At 41.0% G+C, this 23,145-nt stretch overlaps 1 protein-coding gene across 12 annotated transcripts in view; it reads left to right on the top strand.

Annotated features, from left to right (window-relative positions):
• LTBP1 (latent transforming growth factor beta binding protein 1) overlaps window positions 1-23,145 on the top strand; it is a 395,639-nt gene that overhangs the window by 189,546 nt on the left and 182,948 nt on the right. For all 12 annotated transcript variants that reach the window (XM_064572096.1, XM_064572092.1, XM_064572089.1 and 9 more), the window contains 2 exons: window positions 12,567-12,791; window positions 14,411-14,685. In XM_064572096.1, coding sequence (XP_064428166.1) covers window positions 12,567-12,791; window positions 14,411-14,685 — 500 coding nt within the window. The remainder of the gene's footprint in view (window positions 1-12,566; window positions 12,792-14,410; window positions 14,686-23,145) is intronic.

Raw genomic sequence — 23,145 nt, forward strand, 5'->3', positions numbered from 1 at the left:
GCAATCATGGCAGCAATGGTCAGGTGGTTATTCAGCCCATTTTGACTGTGAGTGTGGGCAGTTTCTGTCTACACCTGTCTGTACATCCTGTGACCTATGTGTAAGACTTTGAAACCATCAGTGTGGGGGATAGCTTACCCACCAGCCTCTAAACTGGTTTTCCTTGGACATTTTTGTGTTACACGAGGCTTGTAGTCCACAATCTGTTTGGGCTCTTTCGTATGTAAACCAGGCATTGGGAGCCTGTTGTCCCACCTGAGGGTTTTCCGTTCAGGTATCTAGATAGATTGGAGATCTATCCATTCTCTTGGGAATGGATAATTTCTTCATTGTGGTGGTTTTGACTCTTGGTGATGCCGCTCAACGTTACCTGCCTTGCTGCTCGTTGGGGACTGCTCACTACTCACAAGAGCAGGCTGGGAAGAGTCGGGAAGAGAAGTCGGGAAGAGAAGGCTGAAGAGTTCCCTGCCCCTTAAAAGGAACAAGGCGAGGATAGAGAAATCGGCCTTGCGGTGGTATCTCCTCCCTGTGAGTGGGGCAGTTAGGTGGGAGCCGTGGGAGACCAGTGATCCATGGAGGGTGGGGATAAAAGGAAGCTGTAGACGGCCCATGTGGACTGGTGTTTATAGTAGTGTCCCAAACATTGTCTACCCAGAATTTATCCCTTTTGGCATCTGCCTGGATTTTACAGACCCCATTTCATTTTATGACCCAGTATGTTTCTTCTTTCATGTCTCACAGGGAATGTTTCTACTCTCTTGTGTTCGTCTTACGCCTCGACTCCTGTTTATCCTGCATTCTTCCCCGAGCTCCCAGCCCCAGCTCCGCCTGAAACTGCCACATTGCTTTTCTTTTTTATTTCCCACCACGTTATGTTTTCCCGATTTTGAAACCTTCTTTTCAAAATACCTGCTTATCTTTAAAAAGTGGGAAAGCAAGTTTTATGTAATAAATATTAAGATAATTAGATTGCAGTTTGAAGCAAAATTAGTTATAATCCATATTTATCCCCTGGGTGAAAATTCCAGATGGGATGAGTTACACAATTTAGCAAAAGAGATGAAAATAATCTAGAAAGCTAGCATGAAATAGGTTATTTATCAGATACTTGGAGGTATAGTAGGTTTTAAAGTAATGAAACCGGGAGAAAAGAGCTTACAAAGTTAATTATATGAAAACATTAAAATGTGTGTATCCAAAACAAACTAAACGAAATGGAACAGGAAATATGTTTACAAAGATTATTTCATCAAAGGACAAACAAGATCTTGAAATCTATTGTCCATGAAATATCATGAAAGTAATTAAAATCATTAAGACTTTAAGGGATACATAAAATACATAAACATAAATATGTCAAACAAGAGGAAATAAAAACAGTGAACAAATATGTAGGGGAAATGTCAAAAATCCTTACTAAGTAAAGGTGTGCAAGATTAGTGTTGTGATAGTATAATCTGATCGCAGGTGAAATGTTAAAGCTCTGAAGTTAATATTTTGAAACTATTAAACTAGTAGAAATATTTAAAAATAAGATCCAATTTTGACAAGATAGATGTGAATTTGATATGGTAATGATAGATGCTGTTGGTGTGACTCATGTGCTCTTTCTGGATGATTCATTTATTGATATACTCAGCAATTCAACAACTCCTCAATAGATTCTACAAACAGAGCAGTGAATGAAATAATACACGATACAGTTTAGCGCCTGAGCGGACTAGTTATAAGGATATGCCTGTTCCTTTCTTGTCAGAATGCTAGTTTGGTTTCCCCTTTTGTATGATTCCATTGCACCCTGTTCATGAAGTTGATGCTGATTTGCTGAGGCTCACATTCGCTGAGTACTTACTGTGTGCTAAGTTCTGAGTGCTTTGAATATATGACCTCATTCAAGTCAACAACCCAGCTAAGCCAGGTATGGTTTTATTGCCATTTTGTAGGTGAAGAAATGGGGGACAGAGAATTGTTCAGTAAATTGCCCAAGGTCCTAACACCACCAGTAATGAAACTGGGATTTGTATCCTCTGGAGGTCTCATTCCAGGCCCTTGATCTTAATGCCTATGCTTGTCTGTCCTCCTCATGATGAGGCAGGTATAATTGGCTCATCAGTGTCTTACTTGTTGACTGTATCACCTAGCACATTGCCTGGTGCATACTAAACAATAAATATTAGTTTAATGCATGAGCAAATAATTACTAAGAAGGATAAAACTATATACTTGACAACACTCCTTGCAACTTCATCTGTGATAGTTAAAAAGAAAGGCAATCTAAACAGAAGAGTAACTATGTAATTTATCATCTGTCAACATAATAGAATGTTACGTAGCTCCTAAAAGTGTTAAGGCTCTATAGCAATATGTAACATGAAACAGTATGGCTATGTAGTAACAGAAGAATGCAGATGTGAACTGTAGTGTCATAACTGTAACCTAGATGTCCCTGTAGGCTTCACCAGCTCGTAGGTATAGAATAGAGTGATGATGAAAAACCCAGAATATGCTAGTCCAAAACCCTTACCTTCCTACACAGAACTTTTATCCCTTCTGCCCCTACCCCTCCTGCAAGTGTATCTGAGGATCGCCAAGGGTGCCCTGTTCCTCTCCTAGTGCTGATGACCTGCAGTCACCACATGGCATCTGCCCAGGTCTTCCTGTCTAGATCCTTCCAGGGCCACTGCAGATGGGAAAGCCCCTCCCCAGAACTCCCAGCTCTCTGCCTTGCCTGATGCCTCTTCACACTGTTTGAAAAGGTCCTATTGGTGGTAGTAGCCTGCAGAACTGGGAGAATAGCTTTCTCCAGCCGTGTCCTGCTGATTGACTCCTGGGCCCTAAAGCAATTCTCCTTCTGCCCAGATTCTCACAGGGACTATAAATGACAGAAGCTCCATGCTAGGAGGGCAGGGAATTTTGTCTGTTTTGTTGACTGATATTTGCCAAGGGCTTGGAGTAGGACATGGATGTGGCAGATCTACAATAAATCTTCATTGAATGAGCAAACATCACTTTTTGAGCTTCTAGCCTTCACTTCTCTCCTCACTGGAATTCAAGGGGACAAGTGATAGACAAGTGTGCAGTAGAATGTTCTCAGTGATGGAAGTGGTCCAATCTATGCCATCCAACAAATGCTGTTCATTTCCTTTTTCATCTCATTGTTCTTGAATCTGGACCTCTACTCTTCCTCTGATGTCTATAGCCCAGAAAACCCATGTGTCTTGCTGTTAGAGGAACAAGAAGCCCTGGTGTGATTCAGCTTATGTATGTAGATCCCTTGAAAAGTTCATGAGTCTACCCTGATCTGCAATGAGCTAAATCCTCTCATCTGAATTAGGGCTCTGTTAGCAAACATTATTATGACCAGTTATGAAAAATGTGTCCCTGGAAGAAGAATTTAAAAGGGCTTGAGACAAGACTCTGTGGTGAGATTTGATGGACACCTTTTGGTCCTTCCATCCTAAGGGCTGTGTGGGCAAGAACACTGGACCAGGGTTTGAGATGTCTGTGTTCTGGTCCCATTTCTGTGACTACACAGCCATGTGGCCCTAAGCACACGCAATGTCTGTAGCTCACTATCTGTAGAATAAGGTGGTTGAATTAGATTATTTGGTAGATACTTTCTAGCACCTCTGTGGAGCCCTAGCACTTTCTGGAACGTAGTTAGAAAGTTAGTAGTTAGAAAACTTCTCCAGTATATGCTAAAGTTACCATGTGTCAGGAAAAAAAAAAATGAGTAAAGGAGGTGTAGGTATTTGCTGGCTTCTCTTCCATTTGGAATTTTTAGGCGGTTGATGTGAATTTTTTGTTGAGTTCTTACCTGTAAAATACTGTGCCATCAAATACAGGGGATACAAAGATGAGAACACCATGGCCTCTTTCTTACCATATTCAAAATTGAGCAGAAGGGAACAGAAAATAAATTGCAACACAAGGCAGATTGATAAATGATGCAAGTTGTTAGGTGCCGGCCCCGATTTGCAAATGGCTCCAGGATTCTTTTGGAGGAACATTCCTTGGTTTGGAGGCCATATTTGCACCAGGCGTTAAAGAGCTTCCAGAATTTAGACTGGCTGTGATGTCAGAAGGTTTGAGTGCGGTTTTGTGTTCTCAAGTCAGGTACGTATTGTCGAGGTTTTGACTGCAAATATTTTAAAATTCTAAATTCACATGTAAGTCCTTTCTCGCGGCTCAGGAATAAACAAATAACAAGCAGGTATTAACTGAACTTAGTGGGAGTCTGAACTTGGTCTCTGGAGACCTCACAGAGCTTGCAAATTACAATAAATACTAAGAGGTTTTTAACCTTTATTTGTAATACTATTGTATGTAGCTTAAGTGGTATTCCTTGGTACGAGGCATAAGTGGTATTACTTGGTTTTTGAGAAAGCATTTTTGCAGTGATATCAAAGACCATGCCAGGCTGCAGTCACCTAAATGGTATTGGGTCTGTACAGAGTTTTGCAGTAATAGCCTTGTAGAAGATAGGGTCTCTGAAGACGAAGCCTGTCATCATTTGATGACACCTGTTTTACTGCCCATTAGGTGCAGCATTACCATCTCCCCAGTGTGGTAGGCTTATATGATTCCCCCAAATGAAGTCCACTTTTCCTAACTCCCTGAGCGTTTTATTAACTGCTTTGTCAGTAAGACGGAAACTTAAGTTTGAATCAGTGTCTGATTATACATTATACATATAATTCAATAAAGCACACCAGTTAACAGAGTAACCCCAGTCACTTCTACACAGATTGCAAGGGTCTGGATATTCATTCTTCCCCATTTTCAAATTTAAATCCCACCATTCCCATTAGATGAGATGGAGCATTCTGGATTTCACTGTATTGACTAACTTGGTTAAACTTTTGAGAACCAGAATTTCAGGGATGGAAAAGAACCCATAGATTGTATTATGGAGCCACCCCTTTTAGCAGATGGGGACACTGTAACCCACAAAGTGAAAACATCTGCTTCAGTTTTCAAAGATTGTTTCTGAAGGATACCCCTATCCCAAGGTGCCTGGGATTCTTGAGTTGACTCTGCAGCCTGCAAATGCTGCTATGTTTTTTTTTTTCTAAGGATAAAAGAGCCCTGGTGTTCAGGAATTTTAAGAGATAGCTGCCCTGACAGCTTCTGTGGCTGAAGGGTAGGAAGTAGAATTTTGTGATAGCATCGATAAATGGAGCTCCTTCGGTCATGCAGAGGATTGAACTAGATCAAGTTAGATAGCTGAGTGCTATGGTGAGGTTGAGGCTGAAGAACAGAAAGCCATAAACAAAGCTGAGATGATGAATGGCCTCATCCCAATTTGGAAGCTCTAATGTGCATGTGTGTGGCAGAGCTTCGTATCTCCTGGATTGTAAACAGAACATGGTATTGAAGCATTTGCTAATGCACACAGCATTAAAAACTAGTGACATTCTTGGAATTCTTGTTTGTATTAAGGTTGATATTTTGCATTTGTTGAAATCTGCAATCCCTTTAACTCGAGCCCAGTAAGAAACTTCAGGATTTGATAAGTGGGGATGGGATGACGTGGTCTTCCTAATTACCAGAGCAGGTAAAACAAAGAGATTCCCTCGGGCAGGGAGAGAGTGGTGGGTGCATTTTTAACTCCTATGAAGGTTTTTTTCCCTTTGCTGCAACATTCCTTTGGACTCTTTTTTTTTTTTTTCCTTTTGCATGTATTATCAAGAACATGAATCTCTTCTCTTACACATTAAAAAAAAAATCCTCTTCCCAATGGAATGATTCTATATTTAATGAGTTTTAAATTAAACCTTCTGGAATTTAACTTGAATCTGGCTAAATAGTTACTCAAAAATGTAAAATGAGGTCCAGGAACTCAAAGCAGATTTATAGTGCATATTTCATGTGTACATAATAAAGGAGCCTATTTATCCTTGCTTCTCTGTCCTCTTTCTTTTTCCCTGGTTCTGACTCTTGTGATGGCTGTCCATCCTGATCCTGAATTTTAAGTTTTTATTTCTACTTATTCTGTTGCTTTGTATCTACCTTTACTGGTTGCCCTATATCCTCTTGGGAAGAAATGGGAATCTGGTCCATGTTGTTCTCTCTCCAACCCAGATGCTCTCACTTTGTCCTTGTCTCCCGCACTCCTGCCACATCAGTCTCCTCGGAGCTTCTGGGCCTTTCTAAGCCCTGTCTCCCCTCAGGATCTTGGCTCCTGTTATTTCTTCTTTTGCAGATGTTCTTCTGCCAAATCGTGACATCACTGGATTCTTCTCCTTTTAGGTTTAGTTTACATGCTGCCTTCTCGGACAGGTTGTTCTGGACCCCTGTATCTCATGTTTTCTTGGTAGAGCCTGTGAGTCCGTGTATGTTAGCAGACAGATAACCAAGAATTGGCTATAGACAATTTTAGAGCAGAACAATTGTAAATCTCTACATTCCATAAATAAACCCCAAACCTAGATTATAGTAAATGCCTGCTAATCTCCATGCTTTCTGCCTTGGCTCCTGTGTAGGGCTAGGCCCCTTCCGCTCCCCTGTTCCTGCTTCAGAAGAATGTGACCTCCACCTTTGCTTTCAGCTCCCAGGTTTTGTTTTTGTTTTCTGGTGATGCATACTGAATTAAAAGGCAAGCAGTCAAGGTTTGTTTTTGTTTTTGTTTTTATAACAGTGGGATAGGTTCTTAAAGTGAGCAGTGTTTTGTAGCATCTAATTATTATCTAATGTTTGTTACCCAGAAGCTTTAAACAGCTACAGTATTAACCCACTGTCAGGCTGAATAGACTTTAAGGGTACCCTTGAAAAGAGGGGATGGTGTAGGGATGTTTAGGGGAAGAAATAAAGTGATAACTTTGACTTTCTAAAAATATTATTGCTTTTTTTTTTTTTTTTTTTCATACTCCCAGGGATATCAACAAAAATGCTGCAACCCTTTCAGGGAACATTATTCTTCTAATCAGAGACAAGTGGGAAACTTTAAGTAGCTCTTCAAATCAAAATCATGTGTGTGTCTGTTCTGTGAAATGACAGATGTAGGTTTTTCTTCAAATGGAGGTTTGTTTTCCCTGTTCTGCCTTAGCCACAATAACTTGAAACGGTCTGTCTGCTGGCACGAAAATCGAGGAGGTGGGTGGAGGGGCCAGGATGTTGCTGCAGGGAAGTCGAGTACATTCCGAGGGCGCCTTTTGGGGACAAGCAGCTGAAGCATTTTTATAGTCAACTGAGATAACAGGAAAGAAAAAATATGGCTTTTTATAGTATGAATCTTGAGAAAATTCAGTTTGCTCATATTTGCATTACAAATAGTTGATATCTATTCATTTAACTTGCAGCTTGTGACGTAAAATGTGACTGTTGAATCAGCCCGATTTCTCGAGTCCTGCAGGTTGTTTTCTAGACCAGAGTGGATGGCAGAACGCACTGAGACACTTGACATACTTAAAACCTCCAACTTACTGTTCTTCCAACATGGATCCTTCTGCTCATTTTGACCTCGAATAGTAGTACCATGAGATATAGGGAGCGGTTGTCACGAAATTACACTTTCTGGAGTAACAGGCCGAGGACCCATCTACCTCTCGTTATTTGCAGTAGGTCCCACGTGACCACGTGATGCAATAGAGTGAATTAGTGAATTAGGGTGGTGGTGGGCAACATGTCAGGCTGCCAAGGAGATGGAATTTCTCAGCCAGCATTCTACGTTACACCTCCTACATGTCCATGGCTAGACTTACGGCCGGCATACTGCAGGCTTCTCAAGTCAGCCTTAAAGATAACTTATTCTTTTTCCTCTTCATGTGTTGAGAAGGTTTTATAGAACCCTGGCAGCACGGACCATATATCACTAGATGATTGTTTTGAGAACAGTGTGAACTTGGGAAACAGAAAGAAGCCATTCATAGTTAAAACCTTAAGTTTGTAGGTTGACTTTTAAATTTGTTTTCTTTGATATAAAAGATTATTGAGCTATAAAAAAGTGCCTGCCACCAAGGACTCAACGTGTAGTTATTGAGTTGAGGCAAAGAACTTGATACTGTAATTTAGATTTTAGAAAATGCTGGAACCAGGGAATAGATATTTTACCTCTCAGTCATAAATAGTTATAAATAATGCCAACTTATTGGTTCGAATAAGTCAAGCAGAAACTGTTTCCTTTATGAACAGAGAGAGACACAAGATTACTAGAGCTGCGTGGCGGGATATTGCTGTATCTGCTTATACTGGTGCATCCTTGAAACACTTTAGGAAAGCTGCCTCAGGGTTTAAAGGTAGATAGATATAAATAAAACTGATTAAGTTCATGTTAGATTCAAAATCTGTTGATATTAGAAACGTCTCACAAAAGTGAATTGGCTAACATTTCTGTGAAGAGAAAAGATGGTTACATATATGAAGTTATTTTAGTACTGATTATAGGCAGTCTACACAGTACTGGAGGACCAAATAAATGATCTGCAAACTGAAACTGAGCAAAATGACCTTAATAATCAATGGGAAAATGACCAGTTTTATGACCTTTAAAATTTTTTGTCAAAACATTAAAGTTTTCTTACTGTAGGTTATAAATGTATAGGGCAATGCAAAAAAAAAAAAGTGAAGCTAATATTAGTTTAATGCCCTGTAATTTAAAATGTTAGGAACACCGAGAATTAACCTGTTTTATTTCTTTGAGAACTTACCAAGAGTAGTTTGGACACGTTTGCTTTCTCCTCATTTTGTCACGTACGATGTGGACTGTCTTTTCTCTGCTGCATTGAATTGTCCTGTCCCTTCCCGAGTTTGGATCCGCTTCCAACATGTTATCCTTGGGGCTTTCACATCTGTGAACCGAGTGTTCCTTCCTTCCTCTGGGACATCTTCATCTTCTTCCTTACAATCACTTTCCAATTTCACTACCGCTGTTACCACTTTTTATTTCTTTGTTACACTTTCGTTTTGTGTTGACCGCACACCCTCTTTTGATTATGCACTTTTGTAAAATGTCCTATGAGTTTATTCCCATGAGATGAGAGGGCAACACGACTACCTGTTTGCTGTCTATCTGTGCATGAATTGAATGACAGATGTGCAGGGACCAGTTGCCGACAGTCGTGGAAGTGACACGATCGATTAGTGATCATGATACGCATCTGTTATTCATGCAGGGGTTTCTGGACCAAAAAGCTAGCGGTGAAGTTTGTGCTTTATGTAATTCAGCATTAATATACTGTGACAACTGAAGTTGGAACCATGCTGTTGGGGGTAATGGTGTTATGTGACCAGACTGTGGTCACTGAAATTCAAGCACATGGAACCACGCCAAGTGAAGAGGGCCTTACTCAGGTGGTAAATTTAATTGATTTAGATCTCGGCCTGGCTCCCCTTGCCCATTACACACTGAGCGCATCCACTGTAGCCAAGTGATTTAGAAATTGAACTGAGAAGTGAACTGGGAGTTATGAAGTGTTTGATTCAACCATGGAGTCTGCTTTGACTCCTCTCCTTTCATTTTTGTTTCATTGCTTCATTCAGTGTTTCATCCATTTCTAGCTTTCCTCTAAAAGCTGAACTACATGCTAGAAGTAGAACATATCAAGATGAGGTCCCTGGCCTCACAGGACTCTAGCTGAATGAGGCATTGCAGAAAAGTAGTCAGACAATACATGCAGTAGTAAGCTTGGTGCCAGGATGAGCAGTGAATGAGAACCCGTGGAGCACAGAGGAGGGGCACCGAGCCCAGATGAAGGGCAACTGGGAATGCTTCTAGAAGAGGGGACAATTAAGTAGAGTCTAAAAGATAAAGAGGAGTCAGATAGGTGAGGGGGCCAAATGGAAAGAGTGTTCAGGCCATGGACACAGGATGGATAAAGCACAAGAGGACCCTGTATACTGAGGAAATGAATGGAATTCAGTGTAGCTGAATTCATAGCTGAGGTGAGATTCATAAAGGATAAGGCTTCAGAAGGAACAGGGGTCCTGCAATGGGAAGGAAATGGATATATTTGATGAATGTTTACGAGGGAGGACCTCCAGGACTGGATGTTTGGATGGGTGAAATGGGGGAGCAGCAGCGAGGTTTCTGTTAAGGACCACTTGGTGAATGGAGGTATTGGGGAGAGATGATGAATTTGATTTTGGATATTTCAAGTTTGAGTTGCCTGTGGAATCTCTACATGAGGATATATTGTAGTAGATGGTTTGGATAGTAGATAGATTTGTAGTAGATGGTTAGGAAATACAAATTTGGGTGACACCAGCATCTGACATGGTAAAACCATAGAGGAAGCGTGTATAGAATTAGTAAAGATGAGGAGGTTAAGACCAAACCTTAAAACATGCCAATACTTAGGGGCGCCTGGGTGGCTCAGCCGTTAAGCGTCTGCCTTCGGCTCAGGTCATGGTCCCAGGGTCCTGGGAGCCCTGCATCGGGCTCCTTGCTCAGCCAGGAGCCTGCTTCTCCCTCTCCCGCTCCCCCTGCTTGTGTTCCCTCTCTCACTGTCTCTCTCTGTCAAATAAATAAATAAAATCTTTAAAAAAAAAAAAAAGAAAGAAACAGACACACATGCGGGCGCCTGGGTGGCTCAGTCGTTAAGCGTCTGCCTTCGGTTCAGGTCATGATCCCAGGGTCCTGGGATCGAGCTCCACATCGGTCTCCCTGCTCCTCGGGGAGCCTGCTTCTCCCTCTCCCACTGCCCCTGCTTGTGTTCCTTCTCTCACTGTCTCTCTCTCTGTCAAATAAATAAAATCTTTAAAAAAAAAAAATGGATAAAATCTTAAAAAAAACCAAAACGCTCAAATATATCTAACTCCAGATTCATTTTCTTTGTTCCTTCTGCCTCACAGAGTTGCTATTCCTGGCAAATCTGTTGTTCTCAAAACCAAGATGGTACTGAATTAATATTCTAGACAAAAATATAAAAAACAACAATCTGAAGACACTGGAGACTGACCAAAAACAGAGAGAAATTGGGGCACCTGGGTGGCTCAGTCGTTAAGCATCTGCCTTCCGCTCAGGTCATGGTCCCAGGGTCCTGGGATCGAGCCCTGCATCGGGCTCCCTGCTCCTCGGGAAGCCTGCTTCTCCCTCTCCTACTCCCCCTGCTTGTGTTCCTTCTCTCGCTGTGTCTCTCTCTGTCAAATAAATAAATAAATCTTAAAAAAAAAAAAATACCAATACTTAAAAGGCATAGAAAATGGAGTCTGTGCAGAATATTAAGTTGAAATGGGCAGAGAGGAAGGAGCACAATAGGTGAGTGAGATGTGATGGCAATCAAAGGAAGAATGAAATCTGTCCATTGGGTTTAGCAACATGGAGCCTTTGAGTCACCTTGGTAAGAGTAGTGTCCTGTAGAAGAGAGGCGGGGTCCAAGCTAGATTGTAGTGTGTGGACAAGTGAACCGACAGTTCTTTGAAAGGTTGGTCATGGAGGAGAAAATTTTAAAGAGGGTAGAAGCTGGAAGGAAGTGGAGTTGAGGGGCTTTTACATGTTCAAGCTGGTAGGAATCTGATCATGTTAAAAGGCTGATAGGAAGAATTTGTTAGAGATCAAGAAGTTGGCTATAAGCTGAATTTAGACAGAATTTAAAACTCCCCTTGCAGTTCTTTACCCTATGCGTCCTTTTATCTTTTTTTATTCTAAATCAGTTCAAGTCCGTACTACTACTCACTCTGCTACTTCCGGGTTTCACTGTGGTCTTGTTATCCCAATGAGATTGCGCATTCCGATACAGCAGGACCCAGACTGTTCCCCCTGATTTTGGTTAGCACTTAGTTCCCTGTCTTAGAGAAAACCCTCAACAGATACTTTTAGCGCTCTCATGTGTTTCTTTGTTTATTTTTTGAGGAAATAACTAATGTCTCCTGTGTGCCAGAAATTATTCTAGATGCTAAGGATATAAAAATCACTAAGCCAGACATACCTCTTTTTCCCAAGGACTTTATAATCTTGGGAGATAGTTAATAAATAATAAAACACAAAAGCAAAGTAATTATAGAATACTTATATAATCTATATAATATAATCTATATATGATATATATAATTATATATAATATAAAACATATATAATAATTATATATAATAATTATATAGATAGTAATCCTGAGTGACTATATATATATGTATGTGTGCATATATATATATATTCTTCTCCCTGAATTCTTTCCATTGTTGGGGAGAACACCCATAAGCAATTGGAGAGTTAAATGACATAAGATGGGAAGAAGAAGATAATAATAGAGACTATTGTTTTCTTCATGTAGTGACTTCTTTGTTGACTGTTCCTTTTTTTTTTTTTAAAGATTTTATTTATTTATTCGAGTGAGAGAGAATGAGAGATAGCACGAGAGGGAAGAGGGTCAGAGGGTCAGGAGAAGCAGACTCCCTGCTCAGCAGGGAGCCCGACGTGGGACTCGATCCCAGGAATCCAGGATCATGACCTGAGCCGAAGGCAGTCGCTTAACCAACTGAGCCACCCAGGCGCCCTGTTGACTGTTTCTAAAGTCAGCAGGAATATGATGGTTCTAATGGGCTGTGTGTTTTGGGAGTTTTATTGGTTGGTTGTTACTTAGCATTTGAGAAACTAACCAACTCTCCACATTTTCTCTGTTCCCTTTTAGTCATTTGCCATCTTCCATGTATGAATGGCGGCCAGTGCAGTTCAAGGGACAAATGCCAGTGCCCTCCAAATTTCACAGGGAAGCTTTGTCAGATCCCAGTCCATGGTGCCAGCATGCCGAAGCTGTATCAGCATTCCCAGCAGTCAGGCAAGGCATTGGGAACACATGTAGTCCACTCCACACATACCTTGCCTCTGACCATGACTAGCCAACAAGGAGTCAAAGGTAAGCTTATTTATTTTCTTTTTGCCCATTCGTCGGACTTCTGGTAACCTGCCAAACCCATACGGAAGCAAATATCTGCACACGGCAGGGCTGGTATTGAAACAGAAAGAAGTATGTGATCTGTGGCCCAAGAAGTGGCAGCAGGGACAGAAGATGGGCCCACCTTTGTGGCTGCAGTACTTTCTAGACCATAGAGATTTGGAATCCAGGAAACAAACCAGAAAGGAGCCCATCCTTCTCTGCTGGCTCTGAGCACCAAGAGCTGTTACACGCACATTTCTGGCAGGGAAACAAAGATGAGCAAGGCTGTGTTCAGGCCCGTACAGGACGAATAAGCTAGTGGATCATATACTACCCGCTGGCGAATACCTAGTTTATTTTGTAGTTGAAGAGTGCTTGGTTTTAGTTATAAACAATCAGTTAACCTCACTGGGCTTCAGTTTATTCATCTGTAGAGGAAGGTAAACTAGGTCACTTGGAGCTTTTTTTTTTTTTAAAGATTTTATTTATTTATTTGACAGAGAGACACAGCGAGAGAGGGAACCTAAGCAGGGGAGTGGGAGAGGGAGAAGCAGGCTTCCCGCTGAGCAGGGAGCCCGATGCGGGGCTCGATCCCAGGACCCCGGGATCATGACCTGAGCCAAAGTCAGACACTTAACGACTGAGCCATCCAGGCACCCCGGAGCTTAGAAATTCTATGACTAACTCATTCTTTTTAAACTTGGCATCTCTTCCATGCCCAGATTTTGAAAAAGGGTCAGAGAAGGGTGACTGGCCTTTACTCTGTAAAACTTGAATGTTAGCATCAGAAGATTAAATTGTATTTGAAAGCGGCAGAAAGTAAATACAGATATAAAATATCACACATAGGTCTTTGATGAGGCCCAAGACGCACACGAGTACATCCACACTCTGCTGTTCAGGCTAAGAGAATTACGCTTGGTGAAATTGTTACTTCCTCTCTTGATGTAGAATGGTGAATCTTCCAAGTTTGGCAATGGAAACTCTGAGAGATGCAAAAGTAATCAAACTCTTGAGTCTTTTCTACTATCCTTTGATAAAATGTACCCACCTATGACCACAGGCTGCATGGATTTCATAGTTTTCTGACTCTGAAAAAATTTTTGTCTCATGAATGTGTTACTGGGAGAGGCTTTAATTTTTCTTGATACTTCCAGTTTTATCCCTTAAAATACATAAATTCGGGTCTAGTTTGTGTTTTGGAAGTACCCTCTTATTCTCCAGAGTTGATGGCTATGCAGCAAAAATGCATATACACTCTGGGTGCCTGGGTGGCTCAGTCGTTAAGCGTCTGCCTTCGGCTCAGGTCATGATCCCAGGGTCCTGGGATCGAGTCCCACATCAGGCTCCCTCCTCGGGGGGAAGCCTGCTTCTCCCTCTCCCCCTCCCTCTGCTTGTGTTCCTGCTCTCACTATCTCTGTCTCTGTCAAATAAATAAATAAAATCTTTAAAAAAAAAAATGCATATACACTCTGTATATTTTATCCCCGGGGTGGTATATACACCTATAAATACATACGTGTGTACTTACTATTTCCTCTCATGCTGACTCGCATGTTAATTATTCATTACTAAGTTTTTCTCCTGATCTCTTTTAGTGAAATTTCCTCCCAACATAGTCAATATCCATGTGAAGCACCCTCCTGAGGCTTCCGTCCAGATACATCAGGTTTCAAGAATCGATGGCCCAACAGGCCAGAAGGCAAAGGAAGCTCAACCAGGCCAATCCCAAATCTCTTACCAAGGGCTTCCCGTCCAGAAGACCCAGACAGTACATTCCACATACTCTCACCAGCAAGTCATCCCCCATGTCTATCCCGTGGCCGCTAAGACGCAGCTTGGCCGGTGCTTCCAGGAAACCATTGGGTCACAGGTAAGCAACACTGACTAGCCCATGTTCGGAACACCTTCTAGATATGGTCTCATATTAGTAGGAAAGCCAGACTTGGTAAGATGATCTTCTACAGAAGGGGTTGGCAAACTGACCCACGGGCCTGTTTTTGTAAATAAAGTTTTACTGGAACACAGACACATCCATTCATTTACGTATGTGTATCCTTGCTTTCATGCTATTGATGATAAAATTATGTAGTGTCAGTGAGATCATTTGATAGCCAAATCCTAAAGTGTGGTCTGCAAAGCCCTGTACAGAAAAAGTTTGCTGTCCTCATTCTATAATATTAAGTAGTGACCTTTCATAATTGCTCCTGGAAGTCCATGATTGCCTGCTTATATATTTTTTCACTTAAGGTAATTTGTGCCTGAAACGTGTCGGGCATGAGATGTGGTATGGTGAGATGTATTCTGCAAAGATGTTTGAAAACCTTTCTGCCTTTCTGCAGTAGCTTGCAGGTTGTAGGTAGAGAGGAAATTTGACCCCTTTTTGTACTAATAACTTGGCATCTTTTCTCTCCTGATAAAAAATTCATAACTAGAATGGCAATGCAAGAGTTGTTTGAAATGCATTTTAATATTGAATTTACATGTAACTTTAGGCCTATATTTATATCATAATGTGGGAGAAAGGCTGAATTTTCTTTAAAACTCATTGTTGAATGTACATAGGAAAGGCAATATAAATATATTGGTTCCTCTACCCCAATTACTTTGTGCTACTTGTTTGGGATCACATGATAATGATGTTGATTTGTCCTATGGTTCTCCTCTTGTCATTTGATGTGGTTTGGATCCCCCATGAGAGAATGGGGTAACTGTATTATTATTTAGCTGTTGTTACCTCAATATTAAAAAAAAAATTTGTGTGTGGGAAGTATTTGTAGGTAATAGAATCAATTATTACTGCTTTAGAAACCTAGAAAATACTTTTTAGGTACTGGACAAGTCCATGGTAGGGTTATAATCTTTCTTCCAGGGCAGTAAGACAAAATTGGTTTATAGACCCAAACAGAAAAGAGCACCCATGTAGATAGAGTTAAGGGTCTTGGCTACAGCCATGGGCCCAGCACTGTGCTAGGAAACCAGCTTCCTTATCTGTAAGGTAGAGATAAGAATTTGGAGGTCTATCAAGATGAGACAAGGTAATGTGAGCCCCGCTTTGCAAATGTTAGAGAACTCTGCAAATATTAGCTTAGAAGATACTTATCTATCCAGATAGTCAAACTTAAAAATAAAGTAGGTGATTGCTTATGTCCTGTAATTTCAGTAAAGCAAGGAAGGCTTGATTGCCCAAACACAACCTTTATCACCTGCCAGCAGATACCTGAAATATGCCCACTGAAGGGCACCTTTTCTTTGCTCAGTTGAAGACTGGGCTTAAGCAAATGCTTTTTGGGGAAGAAACATCATCAATTTAAATTTAGCTTAGAAGTGAAGACTGGATTCTTGTGCTAAGGGCAGGTTTATTTTTTTTAAGATTTTATTTATTTGACAGAGAGAGAGCACAAATAGGCAGAGCGGCAAGCAGAGGGAGAGGGAGAAGCAGGCTGTCCACTGAGCAGGGCGCCAGATGTGGGACTTAACCCAGGACCCTGGGATCATGACCTGAGCCGAAGGCAGACACTTAACCGACTGAGCCACCCAGGCACCCTGCTAAGGGCAGGTTTTGATAGAGGCAGTGGGCAGAACATAAACTTCATACTTCACAGTGTTGCCCTGGGTTAGCTTTGGAGAGAGAGGATGATTTTGATGCCATTTGCATTGTTTAGTCATTCCAGCTTGGGTTGGTCATGAGAAAGGAAAAAGCAGGTCCTTTTAAAACTACATGCCCAGTATCTTTCTCCCTAATTTCCAAGTTGGAACACAGAGCCTAAAAAGCAAGAAAATGAGGCATTAACAAACTTAGAATTTTTGTATAATAGTAGGGAGATGACTACTAACTAGAAAGGGTAAAAACAAACTATTTACTTTTAAGCCTAAGCTGGACAATACAGTCAAAATGAATTGGATAGTTGGAGTTACCCAAATAATTCGAACTCCGTGGAATACTTTTGCCTTATCTGGATACTTTTCTGACTTTTGGTGTGAATGATCCAGACAGTGATCTCAGTTCTTAATTTATTTTGCATGTGTAGTCACTAATACACAGCTTCAAAATAAGACCTGTTTTCAGAAAACATTCTCAGTGTATATTTGTCTTCTTGTTACTGAGAAGTGTTGCTGGGTGCCTGTGATTGCCCAGTTAATTTGTGTAATTAGGATGATCTAGGTATTTAAAAATACACACTACTGGGGTGCTTGGGTGGCTCAGTTGGTTAAACGTCTGCCTTCGGCTCAGGTCATGATCCCAGGGTCCTGGGATTGAGTCTGGTGTCAGGGCTTCTTGCTCAACGGGGAGCCTGCCTCTCCCTCTTCCTTTATCCCTCCCCCTGCTTGTGCTCTCTTTCTCAAATAAATAAATAGAATCTTTTTAAAAAAAATATGCGCTACTGGTAAATAGTCAATAGTATATAAGATGTATCCTACAAGGGTGTTGGAAAATACGTGTACTTTTTGCTGTGGTTAGTTTATAAACAAAACTCCAGGAGATGTAGGTAGATTTTGAATGAATTGCAGAAACAACTGCATAAATGCTCACTCAGAGCACATTGCTTTGCTCAGTTTGAAACACTCTTATTAAGCTGCAGATTTTGGCTCTTGGGACTTTGAATGCCTTAGAGTCATCACTAAGCACCTGTGTTTATGTGCTGCCATAAACAGTCATATAGAGAACAAATATGGCATAATTTGCCCTTGTTTCTATGGCATATTCTAGTAATTAGACGGTAAACTTGGGGTTGAAAACCCAACATGAGCTGTGATCATGTACTTAATTCAGGGAATCTTTGTACAGTAGAATTTCAGGAACTGCTTGGATGGTGGAGGAAAATGTATGACTGGCTAGGAGAGCAAGCTTGCACAGAAGAGGGGGAGAATAATTAAACAAAGGGAAGAGAACAATACAAGAAATGGAGAAAGGAGTGTCAGGAAAGACCAGAGAAGTGAAATAGCTTGGGATCCCCGGCATGCGTCGGCACAGATAAGTGAAGCCCCTTACACCTGAGGCATAGTGCTATATAAACTACTTGGTGTCAAGGTAATAATATTCATGAAGCCCCCTTAACCAGGCAGGCAAAGTCAGAATCATTAGAAGTACGGCAGCTGACGTGATGTGCCTCCCAACGTGATACAGTGTGGAGTTTACACATCATCCTTGAAGTCTTCTTGCCAAAAATGTTTAACCTGAATCTAATCAAGCCCTTACACCTTTATCTCTCCAGCTCATAGGGAATGAGGAAGCCAACTAAAAATATCACACACCTGCCTCCTCCATCAGATTCATAATGTAGGATATTATTGCCTGGTTTCTTCAAAAAATCTTCTCATGGGAAAAAAAAAAAGGCAGAGTGACTTTTCTAGAAAGAGACAAAGAGACACAATAACAAATGTAACATATGAAGCTTAATCAAATCCTGGTTAGAAAAACACACACATGGAACACCTGGCTCTAAAGGGCATTTGGGGAACAATTGGGGAAATCTAAATAGGACTGGATATTAGATGATACTTCGGAATTACTATTATTTAGGTATGATAATGATGTTGGGGTTATGTAGGACCGTGTCCTTATTCTTGAGAGATGAATGTTGAAAGTTTTAGGGGTAAAATGCCATGATGTCTATAATTTATTTTCAAATGCATTTTACACAGAAATATGGCAAAGTTTTGACTGTTGTTGACTCTGAGAGGTGAGTATTCAAGTGATCACTGTGTTATTCTTTGAATAAGAGTATTTGAAAACTTCTTGAGGAAAAGAAACAGAAAAATGATCATTTTCTCGACTTGAGAGTAATTGAATTTTAAGCTGAACTTAAAAGTTGTAACTTTGATACATTTTATGAATTTTAAGAAAGTAATTTTGGAAGTTTCAACTTAGGAAAGACTGGGGTGGGTGGATGTGGAAATGGTAGACATGAGGAGGGCCAGGGAAGAGAAGTTGGCCTTGGTCCATTTGTGAATTGACCAGGGTCCAGTCTAAGAAGTGAAGTTGAAAATAAAGATGAATCTCTGAGCTTTTGTGAAGAATCAAGCATCAGGATTTGATTATGGGCTGTGGCAAAGAAAAAGATGGTGATGAGTTGGACCATTCTGAAATTCCTTGCTTCAGAAATCAGATAAATGCTCACTCTCATTGATTAACTGGCCCCGGGGGAGGATTGTAAGGTGAAGATGAGTAACTACATCTTTGTTTTAAGCAGCCCCATCCTTGACTGACATCAAGAATGGTGTATTCTTGCATATCAATTGGGAAATCCAGTGTTGTTTCAGAGATGGAATGAGAATGGATGAATGGACAAGATTTAGTAGGCAGCAAGTAGATCTAGTGGTGATAAAATCATGAGAACAGAGGACATCTCTTTGGCTTGTATTATGAAGAGAAAAGAGCAGGAATGATGTGATTGGAAATTTACAATGTTTTTCACTTTGACAGAGTGTGTCAAGATACAAGGGCGGGAGGTGAAGTGGGGAGGAGGAAATCATCCTATTGTTAGTTACTGTTACAGAAAGTGATGTTCCATCTTTTGAGTCCTAAAAATAATTTCTTGTTCTTCAGACCATATAAAGTATTTATTTCTGTGTGAATCGGCTGGGTACAGGCATCATTAAATTCATGTTAAAGTATTAAAAGGATAGAAAATAGTGGAACGTATGGTGTGGCTAAGAGGACTGGGTTTCTTGAATGTCAGTCCAATTTGAAGCAATCAGTCAGCAAGTTATAATTTTGGCACTTAGGTATCTGTGCTACCTGAAGTAAATTGTGATACATGTTTGAAAACATTCTGGAGGGTTTGCTTACTGTATAGATCAAATTAGAATTACATCTCCAATGGCTACAATTACCAACTACTTTTAGGAAAAATCTCATGTCATTTCAAATGCTTAAAACTTGAACATTTCCATGCTAGTTCTCATCTCTAAGGAGAGGCCAAATTTCAGAAAATACCCCTCCAATTTCTTTTTCCCTCACAGGGACATTGAATATGTATACCTTTTCCATTGTACACGGGTTTCCTTTGTTTTAAATTGGTTCTCTTAACAGTGACCTAAATTTGAAACTTACTTGGCATTTGAGTTTTTGGTTGTTTTAAGCATGTTTTATTTGTTGCCCAGTTGCTGGAAAGAAACATTTGCAGTGACCTAATGATGCCAGATGGTATGAAAAGACCTTGTCTGAGAAGTGTTTAGAATCATGATGTAGGGCTTGGGGTCCAGCGTCCATGCTTGGGTCTGCCATTGCCCAGTTGTGCAGTCATGTGCTCTTTGTTAAACATGGGAACATGCCCCTTAATTAGACACAGACATTACAAAACGAGACAAAAAATTCAAGTACTTCAAGACCTTCCTGTTGCAAATGCCAAAAGAGCAGAAAATTCCACATATAAACACCTGAGTTAACTAAGAACAGAAATACTGGAAAACCTGAAGTAGGTGTAAACAGAAAAGATATTTTTAGTACAGTGCTTTAGCACAGATAAAGATGATCGAACAACATGCAAACCCGCTTTTGTAGTTTGCAAGTATAAAATGTTCATAAGTTAAAAAAAAAAAAAACCATAAGAAACAAACTCTAAGATTAAATTCTCTAATACGCATTCTGTAGAAAAAAATAATCCTCGTGTGGATTAGGAAGAAGAGAAAGGAGCAGTACTTGCTGTGAAGTCCAGAAATTATTGGAAAAGCCTTTCTTTCCTTTAATTCCTGCTCATACAAATAATAAGAGCTGGGGCAAAACTGAGTTAAAGCACCCAAGAATTATTTGGGGGATCCTCTTAGAGGTTCCAGAAGTTGTTCTAACAGTTCTCTTTAGACAGGAAAATGGAAACAGAATGGGCCTTTGGAGAAATAATTGGATATAATTGGAAATAGGTCTTTTTTGGCAGATAAATTCAATAACATCCCCAGTCTCTAAACCTTAGTAATAAGACACACACACACACACAGTTTTTGAAGGGTCAAACAGATGCACTTAACTTTTGTTTTAAAAAAATTTTTTTAAGTAAACATGGAGAAATTAACAGGAAAGTGTGAGCTCATCAAAGTGGAAACTATCCTAATTATGGCTGAAAGTACTTTTTAAAAAAGTCTCAATTCTTCTGTGACAGGACTTTGAAGAAAAATATTTCTTGGTTTCTACCACACAGAAGCCGATGAGAAAGTAGGGAAACAGATACCAGGCCTGTCAGTCCCACATGGCAGAAAAAAAATACAGATGGATGCATAGACAGCCATGTGGATTGTTACCGCTCTACATATAGAGACAGAGACCAGACTTTGAGAATCTCTTCTCAGTGATGGAAAATGAATTTAGTGCTCAATTAAAGGGTCTGGGACATTAAGTTCTGCTTAGAAATCTTTAGTTTTCCGCAGAGTCACCTCTGCTGTGACCGTTAGTGTTGTTGGAATGAGGTGTAAAGCTAAGATGAAATAGCTGGTTGAGGATATTCTGATGGGGATGGTGCCAGAATCATTGTAACACTTTTCATATGGGTTATTTCCCTCAACTGAGGCCACAAGTGACATAAGGAGCTGAGACTTCTTTTTTTTTTTTTAAAGATCTTTTATTTATTTGTCTGAGAGAGAGAATGGGAGACAGAGAGCATGAGAGGGGGAGGATCAGAGGGAGAAGCAGACTCCCCGCTGAGCGGGGAGTCCGATGCAGGACTCGATCGGGACTCCAGGATCATGACCTGAGCCAAAGGCAGTTGCTTAACCAACTGAGCCACCCAGGCGCCCTGGAGCTGAGACTTCTAAAGAAGGAATAATGATAAGACATTTTGCCAAAGACGCTTGGCCCCTCTCGGATGTATTATCCCCTTCTGTGGGAGGGGGGATGGAGTGTCCCAGGCAGGGTCACCAGTGGGTACAGGTGTGCATGCAGCCCTCGCCCCTTCCCCATTTGCCCAGCCACATGCTTTGAGGGGCAGGGCCGTCCCAGGTGAACTTGGCCTTCATCTTCTTGCAGACGTACTGCTGGGCAGTGACTGGGGAAGGCTGGGCCAGGGCTACCAGACATCTGCCTTCTCTGTGAGCAGAGAGCCCCACTGGGGTGTGCTGATTGCATTTACTGAAGTTTGGCCTCCTTCGGGTGGAATAAGTCATTAACACCAGGCACTTCCTATGACATCTGGGTTTTTCTTCAGTATCCCACTCAAATACTCCTTTGGCATAATCTAAGAAGTACTTAATTGAGTGTTAGTGAGTCTGGTTGTCTCCAATGGCTCTAAAGTGGCCACCTTGCCGAAGCTTACCTGTGTCAACAGCAGAGGTATCCCTGAACGTGTCCCACACATATCAGTGATGGGAGCCTGGAGCTCTCCAGCAGTGGCTGGTCTTGTTCCAGCAGCCTCTGCCAGACCTCCTTCGTGCAGGGCCCCTCTTCCTTCGAGTTGAAAGGATCAGTAAAGACAGGGATAAGATCCAAAGGGAGAAAGAGCTGCAGGAAAGGGAGCATGTCTGCATGTCACTGGGCTTCTGCCAGGGGCAGGGAGAACTGCTAGTTTGACTTGGATTGAGTGTGGGACTGAGACATTAGGATAATCAAAATAAAGATTCTTAGAACTGAAGTAGAGTCTTTCAGAGAATGGACGATGACCCAGACATTACCCTTCCTACTGCCTAATACCATTCTTCACCCAGGCCAGAGTCTTCTGGGTGCCTACGAGTGTCCAGAAGTGTTCACTCCTTTGAGTGTTCACACCGCTTGACCTGTTTCATAGACACGTTTACATTTCCTGGGTCCTCCTCAAGCCCTTGATCTCAGATGATTTTCATTTTATTGACAATGAAAATGCCTTTATCATGACATGGAATATCAAATTTCTTTGTTTTATACCTCTAGGCTCACTAAAATAATATATCCTATTAATAATTAGACTCCCATGTTTGCTGAGCAACAGGCATTGAAATGAATTATGGGGCAGTTGAGAATGGAAGCATGTGAGGTCAGTTCAGATACTGGCAACGTGGTATGATTTTGTGGTCATGATATTTGACGATGACAATTCTGAGTATGTTGGAAGTAGTTTTAAGGGACCAAGGCTTGAGTTGCCGGTTGATTTGGGCTCTGTACATTACAAAAATGTTTAAGGAGTTGCAGCTGATATTCTAGGGTCTGTTGTTTCTTGGCTTTGTCTACATGATCCCTTAGAATTGAGATTTGCTAAAACAAAGTGGAATCATCTGGTTTACTTAAAAAAAAGAATCGAAATAAACCTCAGTCCCCTGGAATCTGACCCATAAATTTGTGGAGAACAAAGCAGCATTGCCCTGTGTTGAGAGATTACAGGATGACTCCCCTGCGCTGCCCTGCCCCTTCTCCCACAATGATGATAGTACA

This window comes from Mirounga angustirostris, unplaced genomic scaffold (assembly GCF_029215605.1).
Source record: "Mirounga angustirostris isolate CCGP_5_RB_7025 unplaced genomic scaffold, mMirAng1.0.hap1 SCAF_10, whole genome shotgun sequence".
In the NCBI taxonomy this organism is placed as follows: Eukaryota; Metazoa; Chordata; class Mammalia; order Carnivora; family Phocidae; genus Mirounga; species Mirounga angustirostris.